At 52.9% G+C, this 25,787-nt stretch overlaps 1 protein-coding gene across 3 annotated transcripts; it reads right to left on the bottom strand.

The window, feature by feature from the left end:
- Positions 1-8,590: 8,590 nt before the first annotated feature.
- On the bottom strand, positions 8,591-25,477 carry ARHGAP45 (Rho GTPase activating protein 45). Of its 3 annotated transcripts, none has more exons than XM_066341984.1 (23): positions 25,172-25,477; positions 23,980-24,310; positions 19,325-19,471; positions 19,027-19,111; positions 18,872-18,944; positions 18,692-18,758; positions 18,435-18,572; positions 18,267-18,331; positions 17,985-18,095; positions 17,830-17,910; positions 13,957-14,145; positions 13,605-13,742; positions 13,321-13,511; positions 13,087-13,205; positions 12,899-12,982; positions 12,259-12,363; positions 11,979-12,151; positions 11,617-11,805; positions 11,386-11,523; positions 10,906-11,132; positions 10,612-10,822; positions 9,664-9,769; positions 8,591-9,460 (listed from the first exon to the last, which is right to left on the bottom strand). In XM_066341984.1, the coding sequence occupies exons 1-23, from the start codon at positions 25,259-25,261 to the stop codon at positions 9,132-9,134; spliced, it is 3,387 nt and encodes a 1,128-aa protein (XP_066198081.1). In that variant the 5' UTR covers positions 25,262-25,477; the 3' UTR covers positions 8,591-9,131. The 3 variants fall into 3 exon arrangements, with proteins under 3 accessions (XP_066198081.1, XP_066198084.1, XP_066198093.1); XM_066341987.1 differs by having other exon boundaries at positions 11,979-12,148; XM_066341996.1 differs by having other exon boundaries at positions 11,979-12,148; positions 19,325-19,468.
- Positions 25,478-25,787: the final 310 nt, after the last annotated feature.

Raw genomic sequence — 25,787 nt, 5'->3', positions numbered from 1 at the left:
CAGACGGGAAGGGATAGAGCTGGGAAGCATCAACTTGTACTTGTTCACTGATGGCTTCTCATATGTGTCTTGATGGGGGGGGGGGGTACTCCAGCTGAGCCAGTGACTCCTTGCTCAAGACAGAGACCTTAGGCTTCAAGCCAAGTGACCTTGGGCTTTAAGCCATTGACCTTTGGGCTTAAGCCAGCAACCACTGAATCATGTCCACCCTCAAGCCAGGAACCTTGTGGTTTCAAACTTGGGTCTTCAGAGTCCCAGGTTGACATTCTATGCACTGTCCCACCACTTGGTCAGGCTAATTCAGTTGTTAGTATATTCCCAGTTGTGCACCCATCATCATTAATTCTGGAACATTTTGTCATCCCCAAAGCAACACCAACTCTATCAACAACCCCCTCTTTTCCACTTCACCTCCATTGCCACTTTGGGGAGCTGTGCAGGTTGCTTTATTTTAATTCTTTATTGGGGTGACTTTGGTTAAAATTATATAGCTTTCAGGTGTACAACTCTGATACACCCTCTGTATACTGTGCTGTGTTCACTACCCCTAGTCAAGTCTTCCATCATACAGGTTGCCTTTTATTGTCAATCCTGTTGCACAAGCAGGCCGCTCTCCTGTTTCTGTTTTCCTGGTGGGTGGATGTGTGCACTCTTTGGAGAGGACAGACTTTCTACCCCATTCCACATTAATCATGAATGCAGCCCTTGGAGGCAGAGAAGACTCTAAGCTGCACTGAATTGTAATGGTGTTTGTGCTGCATTTACTTCTGAAAATAGACTGTCTTTTCTGATCTCGTTTTCTGTTGACAGTAGTTTAGGTTCTTCCCTGACTGGGGACAAAGGCGTGGGTAGAAAGGCATGGGTGATGGTGGCCTGGGCCAGCCAATTTCAGGTGAGGTACTGGCCCGGTTGGAGTGCATGTGTGATGATGGGCAGAGCGCCATTCTTCTTGTGACCTGGTTAATGACTTCTGTGGTTCTCTGTTGTTTATACTGTGCAAGTGAAGACGGAGCTTGTCTTCGGGTAAAAAGTGTGCAGGGCTCTAGAATCTATGTAAATACAATTAATTAAATAAAAAAATTTTTTTAAGATTTTTTTATTCATTTTAGAGAGGAGAGAGAGAGAAGAGGGAGGAGCAGGAAGCATCAACTCCCATATGTGCCTTAACCAGGCAAGCCCAGGGTTTCGAACCGGCGACCTCAGTGTTCGAGGTCGACGCTTTATCCACCGTGCTACCACAGGTCAGGCAAAAAATATATTGAAGGTCAAAAAAAAAAGTGTGCAGGGAAGTGTACAGTGTGAGTGTGGAGGCTGCATGCAGTCAGCTGGGGCACTGTCTAGCACCCTTGTGGGTAGGACCTCTGCCCCTGCTGTCCCTCTGCAAGTGTCCACATGGCCAGCTCCCTCACCCTCAAGACTTGTTCAGATATCACCTGGGGTTTCTGTGGCCACTCCGAACTGCAGGTTCCCTGACCCTTTCTCAGTTTATCCTCCAGGTATTCTGCATGTCTTGTTTTTGGGGTTTTTTTTTTTTACAGTGACAGAGACTCAGAGAGAGGGATAGATAGGGACAGACAGACAGGAACGGAGAGAGATGAGAAGCATCAATCATTAGTTTTTCGTTTTGCGACACCTTAGTTGTTCATTGATTGCTTTCTCATATATGCCTTGACTGTGGGCCTTCAGCAGACCGAGTAACCCCTTGCTCAAGCCAGCGACCTTGGGTCCAGACTGGTGAGCTTTTGCTCAAACCAGATGAGCCCATGCTCAAGCTGACGACCTCGGGGTCTCGAACCTGGGTCCTCCGTATCCCAGTTCGACGCTCCATCCACTACGCCATTGCTCGGTCAGGCCCTCTGCATGTCTTACATCAGGGGTCCCCAAACTTTTTACACAGGGGACCAGTTCACTGTCCCTCAGACTGTTGGAGGGCCGGACTATAAAAAAAACTGTGAACAAATCCCTATGCACACTGCACATATCTTATTTTAAAGTAAAAAAACAAAACGGGGCCCTGGCCGGTTGGCTTAGCGGTGGAGCGTCAGCCTGGCGTGCGGGGGACCTGGGTTCGATTCCCGGCCAGGGCACATAGGAGAAGCGCCCATTTGCTTCTCCACCCCGCCCCCTCCTTCCTCTCTGTCTCTCTCTTCCCCTCCCGCAGCCAGGGCTCCATTGGAGCAAAGATGGCCGGGCGGCGCTGGGGCTGGCTCCTTGGCCTCTGCCCCAGGCGCTGGAGTGGCTCTGGTCGCGGCAGAGCTTCGCCCCTGGTGGGCGTGCTGGGTGGATCCCGGTCGGGCGCATGTGGGAGTCTGTCTGACTGTCTCTCCCCGTTTCCAGCTTTAAAAACAGAAAAACAAAACAAAACGGGAACAAATACAATATTTAAAATAAAAGAACAAGTAAATTTCAATCAACAAACTGACCAATATTTCAATGGGAACTATGCTCCTCTCACTGACCACCAATGAAAGAGGTGCCCCTTCCGGAAGTGCAGCGGGGGCCGGATAAATGGCCTCAGGGGGCCACATGTGGCCCGCGGGCCGTAGTTTGGGGCCCTGTCTTACATGCTTATTTGATCCTGTCTTCCTGAGTCGAGCAGAAGCTCCTGAATGGCGAGAGGCTTGTTTTTCCCCACTGGCGTTTTGTGCAGAAGTAATGCCTCACATAATGCCTGACACACAGTGATGCTTTGTATTTGGTTAATGAAGGATGATGATCAAAGAGCTCTAATCCCCACACATCAACTTCTGAGCTCTGTCCCTCAATACATGCTACAGAGACTTTATGAATGATATGTAAAAATGGGAGTGGGGGTCTAAGGGAAAAAAAGATAAGTTTATGACAGTTCTAGAAAAGCACCACCTGTAGACATTGTAAAGTCCACATACCAGAAGCCACACACTAGAGATGCATGTTTGTGCTTTTGTAAATGGCCTTCAGAGGACAGTCACTTAATAGGTCCCATGGTCATAGTTACTCTGGGCCACTTTAGCTCTGCTCTCCCTGAGTCAATTGTGTTGTTCATGCTGTCTGCCTTCTTTATAAAATACATGTGTGTTCATGAGGCTTTATGTAAGGAACACGTATGGCTGCTTTAGTGACCATTTATACTTCAAGCAAGACAAATCAGAGATGTATTTGTGCAGTTTCCTTCTGAAGAAAAGGCTCACTGAAGCTAAGGTCAGGCTTAGTGTGCACACTTGAATTCATCTAGTTAGCCATTCACTTACACATCATGATAGCACTAAGTACACCAATAAATTAAATTATTATTATTTTTTTGGTGACAGAGAGGGACAGCTAGGGACAGACAGGAAGGAAGAGAGATGAGAAGCATCAATTCTTCGTTGGGGCACCTTAGTTGTTCATTGATTGCTTTCTGATATGTGCCTTGACTGGGGGGCTACAGCAGACGGAGTGACCCCTTGCTCAAGTGCTTCAAGCCAACGACCTTTTGGGCTAGCCGGCCAGGGCCAAAAAGAATATTTTTTGAGGGACAGATACAAGAGACCCCTTGCTCAAGCCAGTGACCTTGGGCTCAAGCCAGCAAGCATGGGATTATGTTGGTGATCCCGTGCTCAAGCTGGTGACCCTGACTCAAACTGGCAAGCCTGTGTCAAGCCAGATGAGCCCGTGCTTAAGCTGGCAACCTTGGGGTTTCAAACCTGGGACCTCAGTATCCCAGGTCAGTGCTCTATCCACTGCACCAACAGTGGTCAGGCTTTTTTTGTATTTCTTAAATACCCAGATATAGGTGTATTTACATGTAGGCCTTAAGTCCTGGGATTTGCTTCTTGGAACCTTGTGACACAGGGGACACAGGAATATCACTTTTCCCTAGACAGTGATCTGGACACTGTCGAGTATCTGGTAGATTGTTTCATGGTAGCCCTGGATTGCATCTTTCCCATGTAGACACAGATTGTCTTGATTATCTGTTTCAAGATTCTTCCATTGCTCAATTTAGGTTTTATTTTATTTATTTATTTGGACAGAGACAGAGAGGGACAGACAGGAAGGGAGAGAGATGAAAAGCATCAATCATTAGTTTTTCATTGCGCATTGCAACGCCTTAGTTGTTCATTGATTGCTTTCTCACATGTGCCTTGACCGCGGGCCTTCAGCAGACCGAGCAACCCTTTGCTGGATCCAGCGACCTTGGGTCCAAGCTGGTGAGCCTTGCTCAAACCAGATGAGCCCGCACTCAAGCTGGCGACCTCGGTGTCTCGAACCTGGGTCCTTCCGCATCCCAGTCCAATGTTCTATCCACTGCGCCACTGCCTGGTCAGGCATTTTATTGCTTCCTTTTTTTTTTTTTTTTGTATTTTTCTGAAGCTGGAAACAGGGAGGCAGCCAGACAGACTCCCGCATGCGCCCGACCGGGATCCACCCGGCACGCCCACCAGGGGGCGATGCTCTGCCCATCCAGGGCGTCGCTCTGTCGCGACCAGAGCCACTCTGGCACCTGAGGCAGAGGCCAAGGAGCCATCTCCAGCGCCCGGGCCATCTTTTGCTCCAATGGAGCATCGGCTGCGGGAGGGGAAGAGAGAGACAGAGAGGAAGGAGAGGGGGAGGGGTGAAGAAGCAGATGGGCGCTTCTCCTGTGTGCCCTGGCCGGGAATCAAACCCGGGACTCCTGCACACCAGGCTGACGCTCTACCACTGAGCCAACCGGCCAGGGCCTTGCTTTCTTATATGTGTTTTGACTGGGGGGCTACAGCAGAGCGTGACCCCTTACTCAAGCCAGTGTGTGCCCAAGGTGGTGAGCCTGCGCTCAAGCTGGCGTCTTCGGGGTTTTGAACGTGGGTCCTCTGTGTCCCATTCCGATGCTCTATCCACTGTGCTACCACCTGGTCAGGCTCAATTTAGGTTTTAAAAAGTATTTTAGGGCCTGACCTGTGGTGGCGCAGTGGATAAAGCGTCGACCTGGAAATGCTGAGGTCGCCGGTTTGAAGCCCTGGGCTTGCCTGGTCAAGGCACATATGGGAGTTGATGCTTCCAGCTCCTCCTCCCCTTCTCTCTCTCTCTCCTCTCTCTCTCTGTCTCTCTCTCTCCCTCTCTCTCTTCTCTCTAAAATGAATTAAAAAAAAAAGAAAAAGTAGTATTTTAGGTATGTCTTATGATAGAACAAGCTTCTTTTTCCTCTAAATATATACACTTTTCCAAAATTTTCTTGACCAAAATGAGCCAGGCACAGAAGAACCCTGTGTGATTCCACTCATATAAGGTCCTAGGGGAGTCAGACTCCGAGACAGAAAGTAGATGGTGGGCACCAGGGGCTGAGGGACAGGAAGGAGAGTTAGTGTTTAACGGAGACAGAGTTCCAGTTTGGGAAGATGAAAAAGTTCTAAGATGGATCGGGGATGGCTGCATAGCAGTGTGAATGTGCTTAATGCCACTGAACTGTGCATTTAAATATGGTTAAGATCAGTGGTCCCCAACCCCTGGGCCATGGACTGGTACCAGTCCATGGGCCATTTGGTACTGGTCCGCAGAGAAAGAATAAATTATTTCTTACATTATTTCTTTTTTATTTATATTTAAGTCTGAACGATGTTTTATTTTTTTTAAATGACCAGATTCCTTCTGTTACATCCGTCTAAGACTCACTCTTGACACTTGTCTCAGTCATATGATACATTTATCTGTCCCACCCTAAAGGCTGGTCCATGAAAATATTTTCTGACATTAAACTGGTCCATGGCCCAAAAAAGGTTGGGGACCACTGGTTAAGATGACCTGACCAAGGCCTGACCTGTGGTGGCGCAGTGGATAAAGCATCGACCTGGAAATGCTGAGGTCGCCAGTTCGAAACCCTGGGCTTGCCTGGTCAAGGCACATATGGGAGTTGATGCTTCCAGCTCCTCCCCCCTTCTCTCTGTTTCTCTCTCTCCCTCTCTCTCTCCTCTCTAAAAATAAATAAATAAAATTAAAAAAAAAAAAAAGTTAAAAAAAAAAAAAAAAAAAAAAAGATGACCTGACCTGACCTGTGGTGGCACAGTGGATAAGGCATTGACTTGGAATGCTGATATCACCAGTTCAAAGCCCTGGGCTTTCCCAGTCAAGGCACATACAAGAAGGAACTATGAGTTGATGTTTCTCGCTCCCTGCATTCCTGCCTTCTTCTCTCCCTATCTCTAAAATCAATAAATAAAATCTTCTAAAAAATGGTGAAGATGGTAAATTTTATGTGTATTTTACCACACACAAAAAAGTCTTGGCAATTCCTGAATATTTACTCTGAAGAGAATCCGCTCGCAAGCATATGTGGAAAGGACTTTGCTGTGGTTGGGTTTTGCTTTGCCTTTGAAGCTGGTGAAAACCTGTTATGTCCTTTTTTTTTTTTTTGTATTTTTTATATTTTTCTGAAGTTGGAAACGGGGAGGCAGTCAGACTCCTGCATGTGCCCAACTGGGATCCACCCGGCATGCCCACCAGGGGGCGATGCTCTGCCCATCTGGGGCGTCACTCAGCCACAATCAGAGCCATTCTAGCGCCTGAGGCAGAGGCCATAGAGCCATCCTCAGCACCTGGGCAAACTTTGCTCCAATGGAGCATCGGCTGCGGGAGGGGAAGAGAGAGACAGAGAGGAAGGAGAGGGGGAGGGGTGGAGAAGCAGATGGGCGCTTCTCCTGTGTGCCCTGGCCGGGAATCGAACCCGGGACTCCTGCACGCCAGGCCGACGCTCTACCACTGAGCCAACTGGCCAGGGCTTGTTATGTCCTTTTGCGAAGGGCCCTGGATGCCTTTGGTTAGGTTTCCGGCCACAGAGGGCGTGGACATTACTGTCACCTGTGGGGGAGTTTGTTGTGGCCGCTGTGCCCTCTTCCCAGCATTACCTGGATCCTCTTTTCCTTTGGGATCAGATCGTATCTGTGCCACCAGGAACAGCCTGTGCCAAGTCCCTAGATTGGCTCAGTGTGGGCCATTGCTCTGTGACAATACTTGGGGCTCTCAGGGGACAGGTGGGATGAAGGGAAGGCCTGACACTCACATAGTCCTCCACCACCTGGATGTGCTATGAGCCTTAGGCTGGTCCATCCTGTGAACGCACCTCTGACAAGTTAGGGGCTGGCGTTTTTAGACCCACCAGGTTTTGGAGATGCTTTTGCATGACATTTGCTATCTGACCAACACCAATAGTGGAAAGCTTCTGTCCAGCTGAACTCTGGGACTGTTAAGTAGTTTTATCTGTTAATTTTTCTGTCCTTTTAAAACTGTAGAGCCTGACCTGTGGTGGCGCAGTGGGATAAAGCGTCGACCTGGAACACTGAGGTCGCCGGTTCGAAACCTTGGGCTTGCCTGGTCAAGGCACATATGGGAGTTGATGCTTCCTGCTCCTCCCCCTTCTCTCTCTCTCACTCATCTCTCCCTAAAAAAAAATCAATAAATAAAAAAAATAAAAAAAAACAAAAAACAAAAAAAAACTGTAGATCAGTGGTCAGCACATTTTTTGTGTAAAGGGCCAGACAGTAAATGTTTTCAGTGTGGCAGTGATCCAACTCTGCAGGGCGCAAGTAGTGCCCAAGGGCAGCATGTCAATAAGAGGGTGTGGCAGTGTGCCAGCTAATATTTATTTGCCCAAAACAGCACTGAGATATAGTTGCTGGCACATGATCTCCTTTTCTAGATCTTTCTTAGAAAGTTTCTGTAGGGACAAGGCCTACTGATGCAAAGCATCCTAACTGGCTTGTCATGGCTGCTTCTTATCTATGCTTGGGGCATGCTGTGGTTTTGGGGGCTGCTCTGTAACAAGAGGGGAGGCCCCTGCCCTCCTGGCTGCTTTTGTCACAACTGGGTGTGGATTCTGCCTAATTCTGCACCAAATTAAAGTTAGGACTCCTGCCCTGGCCGGGTAGCTCAGGTGATTGGAGCATCGTCCCATTATGCCAGGGTATGCCTGCCTCATCAGGGCATATACAGGGATCAGCCAATGAATGCGTGAATGGGTGGAACAACAAATCGATGGCTCGCTCTCTCCCTTCCTCTGAATTCAATCAATCAATAAATGTTTTAAAAAGTTGGGGCTCTTCTCTGCTGGGTTGCCCTTTGCTCTCCAGGATAAACCTGGCTATGGAAATCTCTGAGCTAGAGGAGAGTAATGGGGCAGGTATTTGCCTGTCCATTCTGTACTGTACCAGATGGTGGCAACCACCCTCCAGAGACTCGACAATCTAAACAAACTAAATGAAGTGTAAATGAGTTCCTTGTGTCAGTCTGGCCTAATTTCAAGTGCTGAGTACCCGTGGGAAATGCAGCTGGCAGCTGGCACTCAAACAGCACAGATGGAGGGTGTTTCTATCCTCTAGGACAGTGGTTCTCAATCTGTGGGTCGCGACCCCGGCGGGGGTCCAACGACCAAAACACAGGGGTCGCGACCCACAGGTTGAGAACCCCGCTGCTCTAGGAGATTCTACTGAATAGTGCTGTGGACGCTATGTGAAGTAGTTATCTAACGTGCTCACATCAACTGCATGAACCCCCTGGGTCATGTACCTCACTAGGACATTTTTGGGGTAGAATTTCCTTCCCCATACCCTCTCCAACGAAGAAGCAAAGGGCCCCTGTGTCCCTGTCCCCAAGCTGCTACTCAAATTAAGAACTTTATTTTAAGCAAAATACATGCATGTGTAAAGGAGAGACCCCACCATGTACCTAAACCCCAGGTGTCCAAACCCAGTTCTGCCAACTGGCTCCTGCCATCCATCTGGCTGTCAGAGTGGTCTTCCATGGCCTGGCAACCAGAGGTCTTAGGCCAGGTCAGGAGAGGTCTGACAAATTGCTAGCCCTGAGCAGAGGGCAGGGGTTACTTAGGGTTCCTTGGTCCATATAGCTCCACGGTGACTCCTGAGAACAAAGTCCTCAGTTCAGCCAAGTGGGTCATGCAGAGGGACACAGGGTTGACCATAGGCTTGCCCACATTCCTGGAAGCTTGTGGAAAAGGCAGCTGGTGACTTCCTCACTAATGTGGGCCAGAGGGGGCCTCCCTGTGAGTGGACATTGCAGCCTAGGCACTCTGGGCAAAGAGCCTGGCACAGTGTGGCCAGACCCAGGGACATCCACAGTGGCAGGAGCCAGGAATGGGGTGGTATTTGGACCCTAGCCACAGCATAGGCCACCCATGGCCCCAGTTAGACAAACTCTGGCCGCCTCTCCCGGCTGGTACCTGCTGTGACCTGCCCGCCACGGTACCTCACGGTTGGCAGCCAGCCCTCAGCTACGTTGTTGCACTGGTTGGTGTTGTACTGGGACAGCCTTTCCCAGTTACTGTCCTCCCCAGTTGAGGGCCCCAGCGTTTCCTCACTGCCGCTGTCCTGGCTCTCCTCCACGCTGGCCTCACTGCCCTGCTCTGGGAAGCGGAGGTGGTGCAGGACACCCCCATCTGCTGGGGACAGCAGCACCGGGGCCTCCTCCGGCTCCGAGTCCGAGTCATTGGAGGCAACATGGGATTCTGATAAATCTGTGAGAAAGGGAGAGACAGGTAGGAAGGTGATGACAGAGGGAAAGAAAGAGGGAGAGACAGAAAGAGTGGAATAGAGAGGGAGAGACGAGAGGGAGGGAGAGGGGTGAGAGAGGGAGAGACTAAGGAGAGAAGCAAACAGAAAGAGAGTGGGAGACAGGGAGAGGAGTCTCCCACTGAATACCCCAGGCCGAACCACTTACCTGGGCCCCCATCCTCCTCCTTCTGTAGGGGGAAGGCAGCCCCCTCACTGGCCTCTGAGTAGGGCACCTGGAGCAGCACCTCAGCCCTCTGGGTGGACATCTCGTACTGCAGGGGTGGCAGGGAGGTCAGGGAAGGACCTGGAATCCAGCCTATCCAAGCTCCATTTTCTGCCTTGTAAATTAGTCACATTCAAAAAATCCCTAGCAGTTGTCACTACCCGCTGCATCTAAGGACGTAGGGCCCTGTTCCATGTCAGGAATGGCTGAGCTCCTCCAGCAGGGGCAGCAGGCCCTGGCAGTTGGGCTGAGTCCTGCAGGGCCAGCCAGCAAGGAAACCGCTGTCCTGAGGCCACACTCAGTCCTGCCTCTGGAGACGGGGCCTTCCACCCAAACCCCAAGACACTCCTGAAGATGGATAAAGACACAAGGCAGAGTGACTGCATACTATAGCAAGGTGCTGCTTGGGCACAAAACAACTTGCAGAAGTGAAAACTGTTGGCGTGAAATTAAAACTCAGCAGCCAGGTAAAGTAGCAGGTTGAACCCAGCCAAGGGGCTGGTTGGAGGGCACAGGGTAAGCCAAAGCCTCTGCACCAAGTGGGGTCTTCCCCAGATTTGAGTCCACACTTCATCAGTTCTTTGCTTGAAAGACCCCTCAGGTAGCACAGTTGCTTAGAGAGTTGGCCCAATACGCCAAGGTTGTGGGTTCCATCCCCAGTCATGGCACATATGAGAATGAACCAATGAATGCATAAATAAGTGGAACAACAAATCAATGTTTCCCTGTCTCTCTCTCCCAACTTCCTCTCTCTAAAATCAATTTTAAAAACCCCTTGAAACCCCTGTGGAAACCAGATACCTCCCAGTTCTTCCCATCTGTACCCCGCCATGAGCAGAGCCTTGCACCCTTCTCAGAAAGGACAGCGCTAGGGTCTACCTGCCACCTCACCTGGCCCCTGGCCACCTGTTCGGGCTTCTCCTCAAAGACCAGGCAATAGTGGGTAATGAGGGTCTCCACGATGCGAGCCTGGTGGGGGTAATCGACCAGGGAGGAGAGGGAAACGGTGGCCTCGGTAGGCCGTGGACGCAGCAACGTGGGCCCAAACACGATGCCTAGGTTTCCAGGGGTCATCTTGTTGTCCTGCTCCACCTCCACAATCCTGAGGGGCCAAGGAGTGCAGGAGCAGGTGAGAGCAGCTCCCTGGACCCAGTCATGCTGGTCCCCTGCCCAGCTGGCCCTCACCTGCGCAGGTGCTGCAGCAGGTACTGCAGTGAGGCCCGGTTCTCAGATGGCAGGTCATGCAAGAGCTCCCGCAACCGGCCCACCATAGCCATGGTTACAGCCTCACTCTCAGCCGCATCTGGACAATTCCGGGACGCTGCCTTCACCTCAGCCTCTGCCTTCAGACTGTCCTTGGCCAGCCCCACGAGCTCATGGTAGAGACGGAAGGAGATGAGTGGCTCTGGTAGCTGCAAAGCAACAAGTGGGAGTGGGGTGGTGGTGTCATCAGTGGGCATGGCCCACTCCCCTCCTGATCTGCCCTGGCAATGCCCCTAGCATCAACCCTACCTCTGCCAGGTGCTTCTGGTCCCACCCCCTAACCCATAATCAGACCTGCTCCTGCCTTGCCACATCCCCATCCTAGCAGCCCACTGCCCCAAGAAGCCCCGCCCTGCCAGGAACGGGTCCTGGCCCAGCATCTGCTGTCTCTGTGGGGCTTACCTGGCGCAGGTAGAGTTTGAGGACATTGCTGATGTCATGGGGTGAGGCCTGCGAAAGCTCCACCAGCTCCTTGCCATTCTCGAAGGCCTGGCACAGCTTCTCTACACGTGTCTTCACCCCATTCACCCGGTATATGCCCTGTGGGAGCCTGAGGTCAGCCTTGGCCCACGCCTACTTCCTTTCCCTGCACTCTCAGGTTGGAGCCCCTGCTACTGTCCCTGAAGTAGTCACCTTTGTGCGCAGTGCTCGCCGCTCGATCTCACAGACACATTTCTTAATGATGAAGGGCACGCCATCGGGAGTGCCACGGGCTGCCTGGCCAAAGTCCTGTCCAAAGAGCTGCAGGCGGCCCTGAAGCTTCTTGTGTCCACACTGGATGGCCAGGGTCTCCAGACACTTCTTGTGGCAGGCCAGGCAGCACTGAGGGCAGCACATAATGAGCAAAGCCTGGCTCCCCCTCCTCTCTGAAGCCCTCACAAGTCCCCCCCCCCCCCAACCAGGACAGCTTCTGAAAGCACAATCCAGATTGTCACTCCCAGAGTCCCCTGTGCTCTGCATAGGAACTGCCAGCCAACCCTGGGATCCCCACTTACCTCCTCGCACTCAGCACCCTGGAAGTAGACGTAGCTGTTGCACTCCCGGCACTTGGCTGGTGAGCGAAGCTTTCGGAGCCGGTGGGTACGGGCTGCCTTGGACAGCCCCACATGGCGGAAGGGTCCGCTGGGCACAGCCGCTGGAAGCTCAGGGGTCATGCCATTGAGGTCTGTTGAGGAGTGGGACAGGTGGCCATTGTCACCAAGGCAGGTCAGGACCAGGCCCACAGGCAGAGTCTAAACTCCTCTGCCCTCACTATCAGGATCAGAGCCCGCTCACCCTGCTCAAAGGCTGATGTCCCTGCACCGCCCTCCTGGTCCACCAGCTCCTCACTGGATGACATGGTACCGCTGGACGACATCCGCTCAAACTTCTTAAAGTCTCCTAAGCAGGAAATAGGGGTGTTAGACACCCTGAGCCAGGAAGGAGCAGGCACCCAGTTGGCCAGATGTTCCCCTATGCTTTTTTTTAAAATTAATTTATTTATTTCTTTTACAGAGACAGAGAGAGAGAGAGAGGGATAGATAGGGACAGACAGAGAGGAATGGAGAGAGATGAGAGGCGTCAATCATCAGTTTTTCCGTTGTGGCACCTTAATTGTTCATTGACTGCCCTCTCACATGTGCCTTGACCGTGGGGCTACAGCAGACTGAGTAAGCCCTTGCTCAAGCCATTGACCTTGGGTGCAAGCTGGTGATACACACACACACACACACACACACACACACATATTTTTTCCCCCCAAACCAGATGAGCCCGAGCTCAAGCTGGTGACCTCGGGGTCTCGAACCTGGGTCTTCCACATCCCAGTCTGACACTCTATCCACTGCACCACCGCCCGGCCAGGCCCCCTATGCCCTCTTCATCACCCTGGCCACATGGTGAGTTCTGTTCCCAGCTGGCAGAGCAGGCCCCTCACCTGCGCCAGGGCTGGGGTCTAGACTGCCATCGGAGTCTGGGATGGAGATTGGCCATGACTTGTGCACCTGGTGTCCACGCCCACCTGTGGAATGGGGCATCTGATGAAGGGCCGGATTGGGCTGAGAAGGATTAGGGGGAGTGCCTTCCACAAGATCTTGCCAGGCACTCACCCCCACTGGCACTCACCCCTGCGCTCCTTGACAAGCACCCCATCGCCGGGCCCACCTTCCTCTGGAGGGCTGCTGGCAGCCTCCGCAGCATCACCAACATTAAAGCTGCCTTTCCGGGCACGCATGACAGGGGACCTGGAGAGACCAAAACTCAGAATGAAGAGCCATGATGGAGGTCACAGAGGCATCATCATCTCACCCTCATCTCAGGTAGGAAGTTGGATCCTAGGGCATGCACCCACAGACGTACCAAGTGTTGGTGGGGACATGGGGCTCAAAGTCATAGTGCACATCAGGCTCCTCATCACGCTGCAGCTGGCGCACATGGGAGGCATACTGCTGGCCCGGATCGTACAGCTTGCTGCTCTCACACAGCATCTGGAAGTGCACGGGCAGCGGGGCCGTCTGCATGTGCATCATCTGGTAGTATGAGATAGTAGCCTGAGGGCAGCAGGGCGCAGATGATGAGGTCAGGTTGCATGGGTGACTGCTCAGCCCGCCCATGGCCAGTCCACGGGAGCACCTGGCACCCACCGACTTGATAGTCTGGTCGCTCTGCCGGATGACCTCCTGGATCTGCCGGAGCGCCGTCACCTTGGTGTCCTCCAGTTCCTGTTTCTGCGTCTTGGCATCTGCCACACACGTGCGATATGTGGCCATGGCTTCCTCCGCCTGGGGCGGGGCAGAGGGGGTGCAGAGAGAGACAGAGGCCTCAGCCTGGGGTTCAAGTCCTACACAGAAACACAGCCAGCCGAACAGGGTGGGAAGGGCTTTCCGGCAGGACGCACAGCCTAGGCAAAGGCCTGGAGGTGGGAAACTGCACAGTGTGTCAGGAACTGCCCCCACTGGGTCTCATCCTCCCCTGCTCCCTCCAACCAGTCCTCACCTTGTTCTTGGCCTCCTCTTCTAAGCGCCGTCGCTTGTCCAGGGTCTTAGAGGCTGTGCCCCCTGCCCCAGGCCCAGTGCCTGCCTGCTCCTCCTCTGCTTTGGCCACCAGCAGGCGGGCTTTGTCATGGTCCTCGCAGCGTTGTACATAGCCCTGTTTGGCCTTGCGAAGGTTGGACTCTGCCTCTTGCTAAAGGTATGGGAGCAAGGAGACTAGTCCCAAAATGTCCTCCAACTGGGTTCAGTGCTCCTGGCTTCTCCCACTTCCCACCCCAGCAGCCAGATACCAAGTTAGGCACTGCCACCACCCCATGTCTCATGTGCTGACATCCCATGGCCCACTGGGCAAACAGGCCCCTGCCCAAGAACTGACAGCAGAAGAATAGGAGGTGACACCTACAATGGGTCCCCAGGAGAAAATGGCATGCGGTGTGCCCATTTGACAGCTCTGGAAACTGAGGCATTAAGCTCTGAATGAGGCACAGCCTACATCAGTCCCTGACACCTATACCCACCCCCGCCAGAGTGGCTGATGACGCATGCTCTTTTTCACTTCCTCTGTCATAGAGAAGAACAGTGCAGCCACCCAGGAAGGAAGTCAAGCACCCTCTGGGTGGGCAGGAAGGCACTTAGTCAAAACTCATGGGCCTCTGGGGCCACACCTCACAGCCTGTACCATCAGAGGCTTAAATATAAAGAACTTGTACAGGTACATCAACTTGGCAGTTGATGCTTCCTGTTCCCCCCCCCCCTCTAAAAAATGAATAAATAAAAAAAAATCTAAAATGAGAAAAAAAATATTTTATTTATTCACTTTAGAGAGTAGAGAAAGAGGGAGAGAGAGAAGAGGAAGGGATAGGAATAATTGACTCTCATATGTGCCTTGACCAGGCAAGCCCAGGGTTTCGAACTGGCAACCTCAGTATTCCAGGTCGACAACGCTTTATCCACTGTGCCACCACAGGTCAGGCTGGGAGAACTTTTGAAATAAAAAGTTTCAACATAAGACACAAAATCCAGAAACCATAAAAGAAGAGATTACTGCCCCGGCTGGATAGCTTAGTTAGTTAGTGCACCATCCCGATACACCAAGGTTGCTGGTTCAATCCCTAGTCAGGGCACAAACAAGAGTCAACCAATAAATGCATAAATAAGTAAAACAAGTCAATGTCGCTCTCTCTCTCTTTTTAAAATCAATAAATAAAAATTTTAAGCTTGACCAGGCGGTGGCACAGTGGATAGAGTGTTGGACCAGGATGCGGAGGACCCAGGTTCGAAATGCCGAGGTCGCTGGCTTGAGTGTGGGCTCATCCAGCTTGAGCGTGGGATCATAGACATGACCCCCATGGTTGCTGGCTTGAGCCCAAAGGTCACTGGCTTGAGCCCAAGATCACTGGCTTGAGCCCAAGGTTGCTGGGTTGAGCAAGGAGTTAGAAGACTAAGGAGCCACAACAAAGAATTGATGCTTCTCATCTCTCTCCCTTCCTGCCTGTCTGTCCCTACCTGTCCCTCTCTCTGTCTCTGTATCTCTGTCTCTGTCACACACACACACAAAAAAAATTTTAAAGGAAAAGACTTCTGCTGGCCTGGCCTGTGGTGGCGCAGTGGATAAAGCATCGACCTAGAATGCTGAGGACGCCAGTTCAAAACCCTGGGCTTGCCTGGTCAAGGCACATATGGGAGTTGATGCTTCCTGCTCCTTCCCTGCTTCTCTCTCTCTCTCTCTCTCTCTCTCTCTCCCTCTCTCTCCCTCTCCTCTCTAAAATAAATAAATAAAATCTTTAAAAAAATGTTTAAAACAAGAAAAGACTACTGCTGACAATCACAGCTTTCTTTCTTTCTTTTTTTTTTTTTTTTTGTATCCCTCTGAAGCCGGAAACGGGGAGGCAGCCAGACAGACTCCCGCATGCGCCCGACTGGGATCCACCTGGCACGCCCACCAGGGGGCGATGCTCTGTCCATCCGGGGCGTCGCTCTGTCGCGACCAAAGCCACTCTAGCGCCTGGGGCAGAGGTCAAGGAGCCATCCCCAGCGCCCGGGCCATCTTTTGCTCCAATAGAGCCTCGGCTGTGGGAGGGGAAGAGAGAGACAGAGAGAAAGGAGAGGGGGAGGGGTGGAGAAACAGATGGGTGCTTCTCCTGTGTGCCCTGGCTGGGAATCGAACCTGGGACTTCTGCACGCCAGGCCAACGCTCTACCACTGAGCCAACCGGCCAGGGCCAATCACAGCTTTCAACATGGTAAAATAGGCCACAGGTAAGTTCAAAAGTTAAAACAAGGCCCTGGTCGGTTGGCTCAGTGGTAGAGCGTCGGCCTGGAGTGTGGGAGTCCCAGGTTCGATTCCCAGCCAGAGCACACAGGAGAAGCGCCCATCTGCTTCTCCACCCCTCCCCCTCTCCTTCCTCTCTCTCTCTCTCTCTCTCTCGCTTCCCCTCCCGCAGCCAAGGCTCCATTGGAGCAAAGTTGGCCCGGGCGCTGAGGATGGCTCTGTGGCCTCTGCCTCAGACGCTAGAATGGCTCTGGTCGCAGCAGAGCGATGCCCCGGATGGGCAGAGCATCACCCTCTGGTGGGCATGCCGGGTGGATCCCGGTCGGGTGCATGCGGGAGTCTGTCTGACTGCCTCCCCGTTTCCAACTTCAGAAAAATACAAAAAATAAATAAATAAAATAAAACAATAGTCCTGGCTGGACAGCTCAGTTGGTTAGAGCATTGTCCTGATACGCCAAGGTTGTGGGCTCAACCCCCATTAGGGCACATATAAGAATCAACCAATGAGCCCTGGCCGGTTGGCTCAGTGGTAGAGCATCGGCCTGGCGTGCAGAAGTCCCGGGTTCGATTCCTGGCCAGGGTACACAGGAGAAGCGCCCATCTGCTTCTCCACCCCTTCCCCTCTCCTTCCTCTCTGTCTCTCTCTTCCCCTCCCGCAGCCGAGGCTCCATTGGAGCAAAGATGGCCCGGGCGCTGGGGATGGCTCCTTGGCCTCTGCCCCAGGCGCTAGAGTGGCTCTGGTCGTGACAGAGCGACACCCCGGAGGGGCAGAGCATCACCCCCTGGTGGGCAGAGCGTCGCCCCTGGTGGGCGTGCCGGGTGGATCCTGGTTAGGCGCATGCGGGAGTCTGTCTGACTGTCTCTCCCCGTTTCCAGCTTCAGAAAAATACAAAAAAAAAAAAAAAAAGAATCAACCAATGAATGCATAAATAAGTGGAACAACAAATTGATGTCTTTCTGTTTCTCTCCCTCCTTCTTTTCCTCTCTCTCTCTTTAAAAAAAAAATCAGTCAGTACATAAAATTTTTAAAAAGTCAAAACAAACTGGGTAGGGGAAGTTTGCAACACAGATCATCAGGGTTGAGTTCTCTAATACATAAAGAGCTCTGGAAAATCAGTAAGAAATAGGCCACAGTCCAATCCAAAGGGAGCAAAGGGTATAGACTGACCTTCACAGAAGAGAAAAGATATAGCTCTGGCTTGAGAGGGTAGCTTGTACACTCACACCCCAACCCAGCCATTCACTTTCAGGCATAGATCTGAAATAAATACTTGATCACACATCTAAAAGACGGGGCACAGACTTGTTACAGCAGTGGTCACTGAAATAGCAACAGCTCAGCAACAACTAAAACATCCATCAATAGGAATTTAGCGAAATAAGCCTCATGGCCGAGAAAAAGGTTGGAAGGTGGACTGAGATGGGACAAGCCTCTGGATGTGGGGAGGTGTGAGAGGCCAGGAGCAGAACAAGGTGCTCAGTAAGCTGTCATCGAGCGTACAAGAGGTGGGGAAACCACAGGATAACACGGGTCCATGCCTGGGTTTGCACCTGCATGGAGGCCAGCTCTCCCTGCCCCCACCCGTCCGCCTGCCTCCACAGGTACCAGCTTCCTCTGGGCACGGTGCCAGGACTCCTTGATCTCCTTCCTGCGTTTCTCATGCTCAAGTCGCCGCAGGTTCAGGGGCTGGGGAGAGATGGGCCATGAGTACGAGACTCTGGCACCCTCCCACCTAGACCGCCCTCTCTGGTGCAGCCCACCTGCATGAAGGTCTGGGTCTGCAATGTGCTCACTGCCTGCACCATGCTGTGGCCAAACTCCAGGTCCTGCTCAAGGGCCAGTGAGTAGATGGACAGGAGGGGCATGTGGAGCTTGGTGGGGAAAGGCAGCAGTCAGAAGGGTGGGATAGCAACCAGGCCCTTCTAGAAGCCCTCCCTGGTTCACTCAAGGTCCCTTAGCCACCACCACAGCATAGATGGGGGAGCCCCTTCCTTTTGGCCCTCCTCAGGTGCAGGGACTCACACCCAGGCCCACGGCCCCACCTCCTGCATGACGCTCTGTCTGCAGTTGTGGACAACCTTCTGCAGGCCTTTGGCAAAGTCCATCTCTGCAGGGCGGAGAAGGGGAGTCAGTGCAGAGGGAGAGGATTAAACAGGGGGACAGGAGGTGAGGAGGTCCTCCAGCAGATCTCACCCAGGGCCAGCACTCACCCAGTGCAGTCCGCTTCTCCAGGTAGCCAATGAGGTCCTTCATGTACTTAGCCATATTCTTAGCATAGTTCAGGGCCACATCTACACCTCCTTCACAGCGCTGCAGCAACATGTCCACCTCCTCGGGCAGCAGGCAGCCTACAGAGTGGCCTCTCAGCACAGACTCTATCCCCCAGCAGACCCTCAGTCCCAGGCCTCTGCCCCTCCATCCACCATTCAAGGAAGCATCCGCTTGTGTGTGTGGCTCAGAGACTCACCCACGTCGCAGTCCTCAGCGCTGGGGGGGGCACCTTCACTCCCCTGTCCATACAGGTTCTCCATGGACTGTGCAGAGGGAGACCCAGGTGAGTCCAGCACCGTACTGAGTCCTGTCTGATGCCCACTCTGCAGGAGACCATCACCACCCCAAGGACAGAGGAGACCACACCCCTGCTCACCTGGCTTGGGTCCCCTGGGGGCACTGACAGGAGGGTGCTGCTGTCCACTTCACCCATGAGGAACTCGGACACGCTGCAGGGTGAGGGGCAGTCAGCATCCAGAAGAACATGGGCCCTATACACCCCTGCTCTTACCCTGCAGGCCCTGTACTCACGTGCTGCTGAAGGAAACAGCAATGGTTTCCAAGGCCTTCTCGAACTCCTGCTTGTCCGCCTCATTGTTGCACTCGTAATGGAAGGCTGGCAGGCAGAGAAAAGGATGAGGGGAGTTGGCCCATTTTTGGATGTGACCACCTCTGGATCTAACTGAAGGGGGCTCTTAGCCCAGGGAAATCACTGGAGCAAGTGTGCCTATCAAATTCCCAGGTAGCCTTCAAAATCCACTTCAAACATCCCCTCCTCCAGGAAGCCCTTCCAGGCAGAGGGCTCTTGCTACTGTCCGGGCCAGCTGACCTTTGACCTTGGCAATGAGGGTGCCAGCAGCTGTGAGCGTCTCCACAGTGTTCAGCAGTGGGTACTTGGAGATAATCTGGCGCATCACTCGTAGGGCCTCTCCCAGGCACTCGTGGGCCAGGGGCCGGCGGGCCTCAAGGAGGTCTGCTGGGCAGAGAAGGTGTGAGCAGGTAGGGAAGGGCCTGGCCCAGGGAAAACCTGCCCACCTATTCCTCAAAGATCCTATCTCCAGATGAGAAAACTGAGACAGAGGTGGGAAAGGGCAGCCGCCCGAGGATCACTGGGGACCTCAGGTAGGACACTGTCCCTCTCTGGGTTGCTGGCCTCGGCAACAAAGGCCAGATCTTGGTGTAGACAGTCCCTTCTCAGAGCACCTTCATTCCTGCAGAAAGCAAACTTCTGTTTGTCCTTCAAGTTGGAGTTCTGGTACCTCCTCCTCCAAAGAGCTCTCCTGGCCTTGTCCGTGCCCCATCCCCTCAGGGATGCTCAAGGCTCTAATTAGCTCTCCCCCTTCCCTGCCTGCCTGGGCACCAGGCCTCAAAGACCCTGTTATCTCACACTCTTCCAACAGCCACCCCATGAGACAGGCACTGTCATCATCCCCATTTTGTAGATGAGGAAATAGAAGCACAGTGAGGTCATTTCTCAAGGGTCACATAGCTTTTCCACCTACACTGTTTGAATGCATGAGAACATGAGGCAGAAGGACCCTGCCTGGCTTTATCTTGGGGGTAATGGGGAACCACAGAAGGTGGTAGAGCAAAGGAGGGTCAAGGCCAGCTCTGCATCTTAAAACTGTGGCTTTAAAAGCCCTTCTCAGATGTTCTTAAAAGCAGCATGTGAGGGCAGAACAGTGTGCACAAAATCCAGTAGAAACAAAACCAAAGCACTGTATGTAAGGGGAAGTGACAAGCAGGCACTAAGACCCAGCAGGACCTGATGGCCAGCTGAGAGGACAGCTTTGACACCTGTGGGTCTTCTGACTCTGCCTGATAGGCCTACTCAAAAACAAGTGGGCCCTAGCCTGACTGCTCAGTTGGTTAGAGTATCATCCCAGTATGCAATGGTTGCCGGTTCAATCCCTGATCAGGGCACATACAGAAATGGATTGATGTTTCTGTGTGTGTGTGTGTTTCTCCCCCTTCCTCTCTCTCTACAATAAATTTTAAAAATAAAATAAAATAATAAGCCCTGGCTGATTGGCTCAGTGGATAGAGTGTGGGCCCAGTGTATGGACGTCCCAGGTTTGATTCCCAGTCATGGCACATAAGAGAAGCAATCATCTGCTTCTCTCCCTCTCTCTCTCCCTTCTCTCCCTCTTCCCCTCCAGCAGTCAGTGGCTTGATTGGTTTGAGCATCGGCCTGGGCACTGAGGATAGCTTGGTTGGTCAAAGCATGTCAGTTTCAGGTACTAAAAATAGCTCAATTGGGCCCTGGCCGGTTTGCTCAGTGGTAGAGTGTCGGCCTGGTGTGCAGGAGTCCCAGGTTCGATTCCCGGCCAGAGCACACAGGAGAAGCGCCCATCTGCTTCTCCACCCCTTCCCCTCTCCTTCCTCTCTGTCTCTCTCTTCCCCTCCCGCAGCCAAGGCTCCATTGGAGCAAAGTTGGCCTGGGTGCTGAGGATGGCTCCATGGCCTCTGCCTCGGGCTCTAGAATGGCTCTGGTTGCAACAGAGCAACGCCCCAGATGGGCAGATCATCGCCCACTGGTGGGCATGCCGGGTGGATCCCGGTTGGGCACATGCGGGAGTCTGTCTGCCTGCCTCCCCATTTCCAACTTCAGAAAAATACAAAAAAAAAAAAAAAAAAAAAAAAAAAGCTCAATTGATTTAAACATTGGTCCAGACCGGGGTTGCCAAGTGGATTCCAGTCGGGGTACATGCAGGAGTCTGTCTCACTATCTCCCTTTTCTTTTTTTTTTTTTTTTTTTTTTTTTTTAAATAAATTTTTATTAATGGTAATGGGATGACATTAATAAATCAGGGTACATATATTCAAAGAAAACATGTCTAGGTTATTTTGTCATTAAATTATGTTGCATACCCCTCGCCCAAAGTCAGATTGTCCTTCGCCACCCTCTATCTAGTTCTCTGTGCCCCTCCCCCTCCCCCTAACTCTCCCCCTGTCCTCCCTCCCCCCACCCCTGGTAACCACCACACTCTTGTCCATGTCTCTTAGTCTCATTTTTATGTTCCACCAATGTATGGAATCATGTAGTTCTTGTTTTTCTCTTATTTAACGTGGTGTTAGAAGTTCTGGCCAGAGCAATCAGACAAGACAAAGAAATAAAAGGCATCCATATCGGAAAAGAAGAAGTAAAGGTATCACTTTTTGCTGATGATATGATCCTATACATCGAAAACCCGAAGGACTCCACAAAAAGATTATTAGAAACAATAAACCAATACAGTAAGGTCGCAGGATACAAAATTAACATACAGAAGTCCATAGCCTTTCTCTATGCCAACAATGAAATATTAGAAAACGAACTCAAAAAAATAATCCCCTTCACGATTGCAACAAAAAAAATAAAATACCTAGGAATAAACATAACAAAGAATGTAAAGGACCTATATAATGAAAATTACAAAGTATCTCCCTTTTCTCACTTAAAAAATAATAAGTGGAACCTGAAAATAGGTGCACTGACGACCCTATAGGATGGTCCCCATGCCTTGAAACCTGGGGGTCCTCAAACTGATGCTAACTCAAACAGGCAGAAAGGGGATTCAGGAATCCAGGGAAGATGCTGGGGAAAGGCCACGCCATAACCCTTCCCAGGACATTCTGTCCACGCACCCAGCCCCTTACCCCTGTGTCACCTGGCCTCAGCTTCCTGGGTCTCTGCACCCGGAAAGCTGACTCCAGGGAAGCTGGTTCCAGCGAAGCCTGGGCATGCCCAGCTTGGCACGGTCAAGCCAGGCATCGCAGCTGCTGCATCCCCACATGCCATGTGCTCCCAGAGAGCTAGGGACCCTGCACCCGGCTATCTCCTCACCTTGGGGCCATGTGCAGCAGCACACTGGTCCCCAAGACAATATGCTGAGAATGCTTTTTTTTTTTTTTTTGTATGTTTCTGAAGTTGGAAATGGAGAGGCAGGCAGACAGACTCCCGCATGCGCCCGACCGGGATCCACCCGGCATGCCCACCAGGGGGCGATGCTCTGCCCATATGGGGCATGGCTTTGCCGCAATCAGAGCCATTCTAGCACCTGAGGCAGAGGCCACGGAGCCATCCTCAGCTCCCGGGCAAACTTTGCTCCAATAGAGCCTTGGCTGCGGGAGGGGAAGAGAGAGACAGAGAGGAAGGAGAGGGGGAAGGGTGGAGAAGCAGATGGGTGCCTCTCCTGTGTGCCCTGGCCAGGAATCGAACCTGGGACTCCTGCATGCCAGGCCGACGCTCTACCACTGAGCTAACCAGCCAGGGCTGAGAATACTTGGTAACAGTCATAAGCCCAGGGCTACTGTTGCCATGATTCACACATAAGACATCTGAGGCTTAGAGAGGGAGGAAGCTGGTCCAAGGTCTCACAGCTAGACAAACAGGGCCAGCACCAGGACTCAAACCCACGTCCTCTCTGCTCCAATTCCTTCCCCAGGCCCAGTACACCCCAGGTACAGAGAAGGGCATCCTTAACCCCATCCAAAACGCCTGCAGGATTCAGCCCCACCCAGGCCTGGCCTCCAAGGAAGTACCAGAATAGGAAAGGAACCAAGATTAGAGGTTTCCCCAGGAAACAGCTCAGGCCCTGCCCCTGTGACCAGATAACACTGGAGCCTCCCACTCCCACCCAGCAGAGGTTGGGCCTCTCTAAACAGGGCCTGCATCAGCCCACTGAAGGCAGAGAATCTGCTGTAGGCTGAGGTTAGATCTGGTTCCAACCCTTCCTTGGCTGAGTGAGCCGGGGGTCAGGACCTCACTCCTGGCCTTTGTTTTCCCATCTATAAAATGGGTGCCTAAGACGAGGAGGTCAGAGTGCTTGACATAGCTCTGGCATTGTGGTTTTCGGGAGGAGCAGGCAGCACACAAGGTGTTGTGCCTGCCTGGTCTGAGGTGCCTGCCATGGCTGCCAGGGACAAACAGGAAACAGATGAAAATAACTCAGCAGGAAGCCAGGCTGTCAGTCTCGTGGAGGAGAAAACGGAACTGCCATCCCACAGGCTGCTCACTCCTGCAGCTCACATGCCACCCTGCCCCTTGTCCCTCCTGACTCTCCATCAGCCCTCAGCTTGCCTCTAGCCCACCTTGGCCCAACACATAAATCTGATTTTCTCCTTCCTTTGCTCTAACACCTTCTGTGGCTCCTTACTGCCATCAGGATAACATCCAAGATCCTTCTGTCTGACGTCCTCAGTACTTTCAGCCCCACACACTTCATATACTAGCAAAACCCCAACTTTGTTTCCCCAAATAAAACTCCATTTCATGTTCTGAACCTGTGTATATGACATCCCCCCTGCCTTAATGCCTTTCCCTCCTAGTTGCCACCAAACTCCTACACATTCCTCAAAACAGCTGCAGTGGCTTCTTTCACAAAACCCTCCCTGCGATCTCCTTCTGAGCCTCCCCAAGTCCTTCCCTCTACCCTGCCTTGACCCCACAGGGTTTGGAACATCTGTATCCACCCAGGCCTCAGTGTCCCTGCTGGCTCTCACCATCATGTAAAACATACTCCTTGAGCTTCTCAAGGCCCTCGGCAAAGCGGGCCACGTCAACCAGAAGGTGGGAGATGTCCTCCACAGCGTCAAAGCAGGGCCCCTCAGTGACTGGTTCAGCAGGGCTGGCTGCTGTCAGTGGGCTTCGGTGGCCTCGGCCTAATGTCCAGGAACTGGCACCAGACAGAGGGAAGCCGGCAGCGCTGGCATGGCGGCTTAGGCTTGTGGGCCTCTTGAGCGTGCCTGTGGCCTTGGCATTGGATGCCACACTCAGTGGCTCCAGGCTGGATCCTGGGTGTGTAGCATCAGTGCCATCTTTCCTGGGCAGCTCCTGGGGGTGGGAGGGTAAGGCAGGTGCTCTGGCCCAGGTACTACCTCAGTTTCCTCAGAAGTGAAATGGGGCTCTGAGGGGTGGTCTTCAGCCTGATCCCATGGAGGGGTTCAAAGGCCAGAGGTCAGAGGGCTGAGATTTGGGGCCATGCCCCTCCCACACCTGTTACCCAACATCCTCTTCCCCTGAGCTTTCACAAACAACCGTCTGCCCAAACCACAGCCAGGGGCGGGGCCTGTGGGGGCGCGGGCACCCCACTTCCTGGTGGGGGAGGGAGGGCCAGGAGAAGGTCCTGGGCCCTGTAGCCCACCTCAGACTGCAGCCGATACACTTAATTCCTGGTAAAGATATCTCTGTTAATTTTTCTACCCAAAGGGTCCTGGAGACCCGAGTCCCACAGACATTCCCAAACTGTGTACACTCCCAGACCCAGGGATCTTGTTTAGATTCTTCGCTGTACTCTAACCCTTCTACCCAATGATGTGCTCTAGCTCTCATGTCTACTGCCACCGAAGCTCCCAAATTCCCTGATCCCCGTCCTACAACCAAATGCTACCCTCACCCTGGCTACCCACCCTGCTCCCTGGGTTCCGCAGCCAGCCTTGGATGAAACGGGGGGAGGCAGTGGCCATCCCGAAGGACCCCTACCATGAGCTGAATGCCAAGGGCCTGGCTGGTCCTGCGTGGCCCCTGCAGTTCCGCCTGGTGGGGGCTGTAGCTGGGTGAGCCCCCCGCCGCAGGCCCAGCATGTTGCTGCTGGGCCCTGCCCCTTAGCCCAAGCAGAGGGCGCACCCTTGTCCACCTGTTGCTCCAAGGTCCCCCACCGGCTCTTCCTCCCCCCACCCGAAGAGGCTAACTCACTCCTGAGGGCTGCGGGCTGGGGCTTCCCGCCCGGTTCTTTTTCGAGATGGAAGGGGTTTTCATGAGTTCGCGCTTCTTCCTGGAGAACATGGTGAGGCCAGCAGAGCAGCCTAGGCCGGCAGGTTGGGGTAAAACAGGCCAGGGGTCTCGGTGCGCAGCTCCAGGAGCTGACCACCTCAGGACCACAGTCACCAGCCACCCCCTCCCCAGCTGTCAGGCCCACGTGACAGGCCCAGCCCTCATTGGCGGGCCCTCCCCCCACAGGAAAAGGCCTCCGGAGGTAGTGACGCAGACCCCTCTCCCAGGCCTCAGCCTGTCCCTCCACAGAGTGGGCTTGAAGGTGGGGTCCCAGGCCCCGCCCTCAACCCAGGCCCCGCCTCCAGCTTCCATTTTCAGGAGCTCTGCACTTGTATTGGATTGGGCGCCCCCTCCCGGAACAGGCGGGCACAGAAAAGCACATGGCTGACTGCACAGATGCTAACCTTCAGACACACCCAGATGCAAGCAGTATACTGACACAGGGGCATGAACACGCACAGGGACACTGGCACACGGGCACGATGACATGCAGGGACAGACATACAGGTATGATGACACGTAGGGACATGGAACTACA

This window comes from Saccopteryx leptura, chromosome 1 (assembly GCF_036850995.1).
Source record: "Saccopteryx leptura isolate mSacLep1 chromosome 1, mSacLep1_pri_phased_curated, whole genome shotgun sequence".
Taxonomy (NCBI): Eukaryota; Metazoa; Chordata; class Mammalia; order Chiroptera; family Emballonuridae; genus Saccopteryx; species Saccopteryx leptura.
This window is presented reverse-complemented; position numbering and strand designations above follow the sequence as displayed.